This window comes from Marmota marmota, unplaced genomic scaffold (genome assembly GCF_001458135.2).
Source record: "Marmota marmota marmota unplaced genomic scaffold, marMar, whole genome shotgun sequence".
In the NCBI taxonomy this organism is placed as follows: Eukaryota; Metazoa; Chordata; class Mammalia; order Rodentia; family Sciuridae; genus Marmota; species Marmota marmota.
The window spans coordinates 44,018,365-44,026,838 of NW_025999900.1; the positions used below are offsets into that span (position 1 = coordinate 44,018,365).

General features: G+C 53.6%; 1 protein-coding gene across 1 annotated transcript; it reads right to left on the reverse strand.

The window, feature by feature from the left end:
* Positions 1-620: 620 nt before the first annotated feature.
* On the reverse strand, positions 621-8,474 carry Zdhhc22 (zinc finger DHHC-type palmitoyltransferase 22). The gene is made up of 3 exons (XM_015489598.2): positions 8,382-8,474; positions 6,597-7,136; positions 621-1,699 (listed from the first exon to the last, which is right to left on the reverse strand). The coding sequence occupies exons 2-3, from the start codon at positions 7,120-7,122 to the stop codon at positions 1,434-1,436; spliced, it is 792 nt and encodes a 263-aa protein (XP_015345084.1). The 5' UTR covers positions 7,123-7,136; positions 8,382-8,474; the 3' UTR covers positions 621-1,433.

Below are 8,474 nucleotides of genomic sequence, written 5' to 3' on the forward strand. Positions count from 1 at the left end.
TTCAGCCCTCTCCCTGCCCACTTTCTCTCCATGAATGCTAAGAGCCAAGTGTATGATGCATGGCATTTTTGGTCGAAAGGTGATGCCAGCTAGCCATTGAGATGATATGATTATGTTAAGATTTGCATTCATATGGATATTGGACTCCTGCTGTTCACCTAGGCCGGCTACGGGACTCCTGGAGAGTTCCCATTGGTTGGGGAAGTACAGTAGGAGGGAGTTCTGGGGGAGGAGCTCTCTCTGCGGTCTGGGAGGACGCCACGTGGGTGGAAAAAATCTTCCCGGGCGATACCGGACATTGGCGGCAGTTTCAAAAAATAAACTTTGTTCCTGCTTGAGTGGCTCGTGATTTTGTGCCCAGCCAGACTGCGGCACATGAAAGCAAATAGCTCACAGACATCTCTGCAGCTGTGGCCTCTGGGCCCAGCAGTCACAAAGAGACTCTCCGAGTGGGAAGGGATTTCTTGCGAAAAAAATCCCTTGCACAGCATGTCTGACAGAGGCCTTCCTGGACCCCGCTAACCCTAACCCTGACCTCCAATGGCGGAGCTACTGCTTGCCCAGGTATCCATTCCAACATTGGCCATGCCAACATTGAAGCTTTAGCTGCTAGAATGTCCTTTATCCAGAACATAAATGAATGCATTAGCCCCTCCCTCCCCTAAGCATTCTTCCTCTAGGTTCATAAGAGCGCATCCCTCCTCTCTCTCTCTCTCTCTCTCTCTCTCTCTCTCTCTCTCTCTCACACACACACACACACACACACCCTACCCTTCTATTCAGGGATACAGGGCTGCACAGTCACATGCCTTCTTCATTCATTGGGTGGCTCCTCTTTCCCTCTTCTTTCTCTCCCAACATCTGGCAAAACCCCAGGGGCTGGGGGAGGGCCAGGCAGGGAGGCCATTTGGTTGCTGTTTCCAGAGAGAGAGCTTTGAGCCTTGGGTGTGGGCACCAAGCCACTGTGCTCTTCGTCCCCAGAGGGGGTGACACATGCCCACCCCTCCCAACTTCCCTGGCAGTTGGCAGAGGGGACTTGGCTGCCTCTCGCCCATGGTGATTTTAGACATTTGCCAGCTTCCAGGTCTTGGGGAGCCCCGTACCAGCAGCAAGAGTCACTCCCCACCCCCAAGGTGAGGGGGAGTTCCCCGCAGACAGAGTGAAGGCAGGAGAGGTGGTAGAGTGGGGTGCACCAGGCGCAGAGGGGAAGGAGGGCCCCGAGAAGGGGAACAGAAGCAGAGACATCTGGTGAGAAGCCCAGCAGTGCCCGGTGGCAGTTCTTCCTGCCATGGCCCACCAGCCAGCGCTTTCCCTAGGGGTTGAAGATCAGGGGCGGGTGCAAGGACCTTACCAGTTGGAGGTTGCGGTGGATCACGGGTAGAGACAGATGTCATGGTCTTATGTTCAGAGGGAGAGAAATGATGGAGTGTCTGCTATTTGTCCTGCTGCTTAGAGCTCTCGCTTCCGACATTGAACATGGGGACCAGCAGGCCCAGCAGCCACCTCTTTCCGAAGACTTCCTGCAAGTTCTTGCGCCAGGGTCGGGCCCTCACTGCCACCCCCTTCCGAGCCTGGTGGCGGGTCTGCCCCCGGAGGATCAACAGCAGCTGGTGGCAGCAGAAGCCGGCGCAGGCCAGGCCGATGGCAAACCAGAGGTAGAGCATGAGGATGACGAACATTTCAGAACCGAGGACAGCTCCTGCGGGGGAGGGGAGACGACAGAGCCGCTTTACACCCAGGCCACGTACGGAAAAGCGATCGGGCAGGCGCTTTCCGCGGGGAGGGAGCGAGGGAGATTAATGAGATTGCAACTACATTTTGTAGCTCTCGCCGCGCTGCAGCGAGCGACAGGAAGGATGAACTAGTTGCCCCAACTTTTCCTTATGTTGATGGCTCCTGAGGGAAGGGGAGAGAACTGGGCATCTGGGGGGGAGAAGGGAGAACAGCTTGATAAGCTCAGAATGAGAACCCCCAGCTTCCCTGGGCAGTCTAGATGCTCTTACCGCCCCACCCCTCTTTTTCCTTTGAGGGGTAAGCCCTTTAGGAATGGATGCCCGAAGCTGTCTAGACTGCTCTCTCCCTACAGGGCTGGGAACATTGTCCTGAAAGACTCGGGCAAGTGACAGCATGATGGAAAACAGGACCTAGTCATCAAAGGGGACAAGTCATGAGCTCAGCCCCAAAGGCAGGGAGCAGAGCGCGAACTTGGGAGAATAATGCAGTCATTAATAGCAGCAAGAGGACAGTGTGGTCATCTGAACACTCTGCTAAAGCTGTCCAATCCGTCAGAGCTTGCTAAAGCTGGAAGAGGTCCCCAAGGTCATCAGTTTGACCCCCTACAGTGGGGCAACACCTCCCCTCAGGCCCTCTAAACCAAGCACTTTCTATTACTGCTTGTAAACATCCACTTAGTAAGAGATCCCAGTCTTCCCGAGGGTTGGGGGTGGGTGGTCCACACTGGGCTTGGAGCTCCCATCTTGTGGACTCTCACAAGTTTTTGAACCTGTGTTGCGGTTTGTTCCTCTGCAAAATGGACATGATAGTAATGATTCCCAGGGTTGCAGGATTCAAGGAAATGATGTATGAAGGGGTCAGCCTTCTGGTTTACATGCAGCCCAGCACTCCCCTGCTGAAGGTCATTTCACAGAGGAGGTGACTACATCCCAAAAGGGTTCGAGTTTAATTCCTAAGGCCACCAAGCCTTTTCCACCTTTCCAGGACTTGGAATCCTTCCTAGGCTGCAACTTTGCGCAGATATAGTAAAGACACCTACCTTGACCTACCTGGCAGTCAGGATGGTGGGTCCAGTACAGAACTCAAAAGCCCTCCTTAGCCCTTTGCTCCCTAGAAGACAACCTCTTTGCCACCTTCTCCAGGGAGATTTTGGGTAGCAGCTCCAGGGAACACCTGTTCTACCCCTGTACCTCTCCCTCGTCTCTTCCCCGCCCTTCTACCAGCTCCCTTGTACAGGTTCACATCTTCCAAGGCCTCTCCAGGCTCTGATTTCCAGACTCCAGAGAATTGGGCTTTTGGTCCTTATCAGGTCTGAACAGTGTTGAACTTGGCAGCCAGGAAGAATGTGGGTCTGATTTGGGTTTGTTCATTAGCAGCCTTTTCTCCCCTCATCCCTTCAAACTTTGATTGCTTTTTTTTTTTTTCTTTACAAAGTTGAAGACAAATTGGTCCAGCTGCCCAGGGGATAGAAAGCTCACTCCAGCTGGCATTTAGAGAAGCCCCTCCACTGACATGGTGGCATCAGTGGGGCAGAGCTCAAACGGAGCCATGCCATCTCCTGACCCACTTCTCCCTTGTCAGCACAGATGAGCTTGGACAGCCACGTGCAGGAGGGAGCACCCTGGGGGCCCTGACACCCTTTGGGCTTGAGGAATGCTGATGGGCAAAGATGGCCCTCAACTGGGATGGGAGAACATCAGAGCTGTCAAGCTCCGGCCTGCCTTGCATCTCAGCCCCAGGAATGAGCTTGGGCGGGTGGAAGCTGTTTTTCACCGGCTTTTTTTCTGGCACTAAAGCAAGGCATGAGGGAGAAACCTTGCCGCCTTCTCCTGGCCCCATGCAGCAGCTACAAAAGGCTATTCTGGGGACCTGCTTCCTTTCAAAGTGTTTGAAGGTCTCTAGCGTGACTGCTTCAGCTCCTCTCAACTATTTAATAATAGTTCCATTTCTTTTAGAAAATCATAGAGTTTTCCTAAAGGGCCTAAAAGGTCCCATTTTCTGATCTCTCCTATACCTGACTCCCACCAGCCATCTTCACAAACCATCACCCAATATCTTCTTGAATACATTGGGGATAAGATGACACCTCCCTCCCAAATGGGGCTTATTCATCACGAAACAACAAAAGAGAAGCAGCCCCAGAGAGGCAATGTGGTCTAGTGGAAAAGGTACAAGCTTTGGAGGCAACGGCTTGGAGTCCAAAGTTGTGTGGTTTTGAAGCAACTTCACCTGGCTGAGTGTTTTGTTCCTAAGCTTTAAAAATGACTTGATAATACCTACCTCACAGACTGTCATGATTGGATGAAATGAGATGTGCCTGGTGGATGACACATAATAGGTGCTCAACAAACATCAGTTCTCTTTCCTCCTTCTGGACTTTCTGGTGGCCCCTATCCACTGACATAATCATCCAAATGCCACAATGCATGTGGATAGTGTCCTCCTCATTTTCCAGATGAGAATGAGGTTCAGAGGGGTGATGCAACTTGTACTGGTCCCACAAAGTCAAAAGAAACTTAAACTTAACTAGCTAGTCCTCTCTCTCTTTGACATTAGCTGAAGGTTAGCAGCCAACTTCAGTTCAGAAGACCCTTTCCACCTTTAGTTCTCAGGGCCCCCCACTCACAGCATCCTGTGCTTTGATGGCAAATCCAACTCAGGACTGGGGACAGCTCAACTCCTGTTAACCAAGGTGTGCCTTTGACTTTCCTGCCCTCCTCTCCTGAGCAGATGAGAGAGGGGTTGCTCTGGGAACTGGGGTAGAAAGGATGAGAAGAAGGAGATGGAACAGGGAAGTGTATGTGGAGTGGGGGAGGAGAGATGTAAGGTCAGCAAAGGAGGAAGACGAGATGGAGAGATGGACACGAGAACCTTAGCCTCCTTTCCTAGTGAGTGAATGGTGGGGAGGTGAAGGATAGTGGGACTCAGCAGCCTGATCAGGGACCTGGGACCCAAGGTGGACACTAACTGGCTCTGTCCTCCCAACAGATCAAAGCAAGAAGCCCTTCTTGGTTTCTCTCCTATCTCCTAAACCTAGCACATATGGACAGGCCTCAAGCCCAGATTTATCTCAAATCAAACCATTTCAAGATCCTCCTTCTGGAATCACCCATTTTTATGGTTGGTGAAACTACTTGGAAAAGGATGTGTAATCAGGTTCTTTGGCTTTCCTCATCTCCCCACCTGTCTGTGCTCACACTCCACCCCCCAACCCGCCCACCTACCCTCCCCCATCCTGGTTATTTCGGTCCTGGCAGCCTCCTTTGGCAGCACAGAAATCCAGAAGGCCCAAGACTCTGAGTTTTGGGCCCAGCTCAGTAACCAGTCCTCCAGGCATTCCCCTGGCTGGGTCCTCTCAGTTTTCACTGCCAATGTCATAGTAGTGCCATGCCTGGGAAGATCTGGGCTGCGGCCACAGAAGTCACTGAAATGATCATTTCCCCCAGAATGGATCAGAATTTTCTTTTTCTTTTTTCTTTTTTTTTTGGTACCAGAGATTGAACTCAGAGGCACTTGACCACTGAGCCACATCCCCAACCCTATTTAGTATTTTATCTACAGACAGGGTCTCACTGAGTTGCCTAGCGCCTTGCCTCAGTGTTGCTGAGGCTGGCTTTGAACTCACGATCCTCCTGTCTCAGCCTCCTGAGCTGCTAAGATTACAGGCATGCACCACCAAACCTGGCTAATAATACGGCCATCAGATTTGTTGTTATTGCTGCTGGGGACTGAAGTCAGGGCCTTGTGCATGCAAGGCAAACACTCTACCAACTGAGCTATGTCCCCAGGCCCCAGAGTGAACAGAATTTTAAAGAATGTCCAACCTAGGCCAATCCAGGTACTTCAAGATAATCTTAAGTTCTTAGTAGAAGTAGTGCCTTCTCACTCCCTGTTCCTGGAAGGTCAGTGTTTGGGAACATGTTCTATTTCCTGTGCTGCTGAGGGAGCCCTGGGCCAGAGATGTCTAGTTAGTTGTAGTGGTAAGACACTGGGCAGGCTACTTAGTCCCACCTAAGTCTTAGTTTTTTCATCTGAGAAATGGAGTTAACACCATACTCACATGCACAAACATATGCGTGTGCACGCTACCAATTATGGGAACCAAATTGGGCAGAGTCACACACCAGGGTGGGCAGGGAGTGGATGGAAATACAGTAGGGGCAAATTTCAAGTCTGCATAAAGTAATAAGAACTGCCACCAGGAGCTGAGTGCCCCAGGGCCTGGCTCCAGGAAGCATTACTTGAGGCATGCCATCCAAACTACAGTCTTTGCCAGGATGCCCAGTAGGGCACAAGTGTGAGGACCCACATACCTGGTTCCTCAGATTCTGCACCAGGCCCAAGCTCTGTAGTGTGGCTATGGAACCATTAAACATGGCTGCATCTCCAACCAGGGTGGCCCTCCTCTGAGCCCACCCACAGGCTGCAGCACAGTCTGGTGGGGCCCACAGAGTAGGCAGGAGGATGGGGCTTAGCTGGTGTCAAGTTCAACCTTATTGTGGTTGTGGAGGGCAAAGTCCCCGAGCAGGACTGGGGTCAGACAGAGAAAGGTGATGAGTGTGTCTGGCACAGAGCAGGTGTACTGCCTGGATGTGACATTCCTGAGCAAGTGGATGGTGTGATGGTGAGGAAGGCGGGAGCCTGTCAGATAACAGCATGCCCAGTTAATTTGAATTTCAGATAGACCCCAGGACATTTTCTTAGTTCTGTCTCGTGCAAAATTAGGGCATAATGATACTAAAAAGTCGTTTATCTGAAAAGTTAATTTAGCTGGGCCTGTGTTTTATTTGCTAAGTTTGGCATCCCCTGGAGTTGGGGTGAGGAGTCTTATCTGCTGAACTTGCCTGCCAAGGCCCACTCACCGGAGAAGAACTGGCTGATGGAAGTGGGCAGGAGCGTGAGGAAGGCCAGGGGATGGGCGAAAGAGATGGACAGGACAGCAGAGATGTAAGCCACTCCGGCCACCATGGAATAGAGGCAGGCAAGGGAGGTGTAGAGGCAGAACAGGACGAAGTTGCGCATGTTCCTGCTGCCGATGCAGTTGCCGGTGAAGAAACAATGGTGGTCGTGCCGCAGCGTGACTCGGGCGCACACCCGGCAGAAGTGGGTGCTGGGCGGGGGGCACAGAGCCCTCTTGGACGAGGTACCCTGGCAGGCGTCCAGGTCGTCCGGGGAGTTCTGGATGACCAGGACATAATTGCCCAGGGCGTTGGCGGAGAGAAATAGGAAAAGCGCCCCGTGGAGCAGGGCAGGCGAGAAGAGAGGGGCAGCCGCGGGGTCCTCGCGCATGCTGGGCAGGAAGAGGAAGAGTTGCAGCACGAAGGTCACCAAGGAGATGCACAGAAAATAGGCGGGGGCCACGACGTTGAGCAGCCTCAGGGCCAGCATCCTCGATTACATTCCTAAGGAGCGCGGGATGAGAGAAAGACTGACTTACTGAGGTGGCCAGGGGGCGCCCTTGCGCGCTCCTAGCATCTCCCGTCGGAAGGGCTGCAAGCAAATCTACTCCCCCAACCCCAGTCCCGGGGGGTCATCCTTCTCCATTTCTCTAATCCGGGACCAAGCAAGCCAGAGATCACGAGACCACAGCGGGCTCCTGGGGCCAGGCCCTACCTCGGGGAGGCTGCTCCCTCGAATTTTGAGTGACCTTAGGGCTCTGTCGCCACGGGGTCAGGCACAAGAAGGGAAGGGCTTTTTCGTAGTCTGTAGGGACCGTGGGGAGGAGAGGGCTAGGGCTGCGCGCCGCAGGGCAGTGGAAATGAGCCCAGGTTTGGGATTTTTGGTTCAGGCCTCCCCAGGAGAAGGCAGAGAGGATTTGAGGCCGGGGGACAGAGGGAACCATTTGACCTACAGGAAGTCCTCCTTCACTTCCCCTTCTTCCGTCCCCCCCCCCCCCATCTTGGGCAATACCCAGGGATCTCATTGGTTACCCAAGGCTCTTTGGAGGTATGTTTGTGTATGTATGGGCCCGTGGCGGGGGGTGCGAGTGACGGTACGCGTGATCTATGTGCGCCTGGGTGTCTGTGTTTGTATGTCTGTGTGTACACACACGCAATCACTGCTTCCTGGCTTTTTATTTAAAAATCGATTCAAACAATCGATACATTCACACGCGCACAGGCAGGCGCTGGGTGGGTTGGGGGCGCAGCGGGAATACTTCTGCTTGTGAGTCCTACCTGCCCAGCCCATCTCTCCGACTCTGGCTATTTGTTTGCAAAGAGCGTTTTCCTTTGAGGCGACTAAATTAAAATCCCCCCTTCGCGCCCGCCTCTCGCCCTTCTGGCGGGAGACACCCAAACAATCCCCACGGCGCCGAAACCCTTTCGATGCCAAGCCCTCCCTGAGCGGACGAGTAGATTCTCGTGTCCCTTTCCTGGGATGGACACCCCTCCACCCTGCCGGGCGCAGCTCCCACCACATCCCTGCCTCACGCCAGCCCCCGGACCCCCGGAGCCCGGGTTCCTGCTCAACTTCGGAAGCCACCGGGAAATAGCATTCTGCGCGCTGGAGAGAACTTTTCCGGGGGCTAAGGAATTGTACAGGAGGAGGCTCGAGAAAAGTTCTGGGAAGGCGGCTGCACCCAGGATGGATGGATGCCACGGGGCCTCGGTCCAGGCAGTCCCATCTGGATGGAGGGGACGGGTCACCTTGGAATCCTCTTTGCAGGTGATGGCGTCCCCCCTCCCCCGGGACCCGCGGCTGTGGTGGGCAAGCGCAGGCCTCTCTCCGCAGCTGGGTGC

Excerpts from the sequence above, each read along its gene's own strand:
- Zdhhc22 (XM_015489598.2), bottom strand. The coding sequence starts at position 7,122 with ATGCTGGCCCTGAGGCTGCTCAACGTCGTGGCCCCCGCCTATTTTCTG. Across the intron at positions 1,700-6,596 it reads CATCAGCCAGTTCTTCTCCG|GAGCTGTCCTCGGTTCTGAA; the intron begins GTGAGTGGGCCT and ends CCTCCCCCGCAG.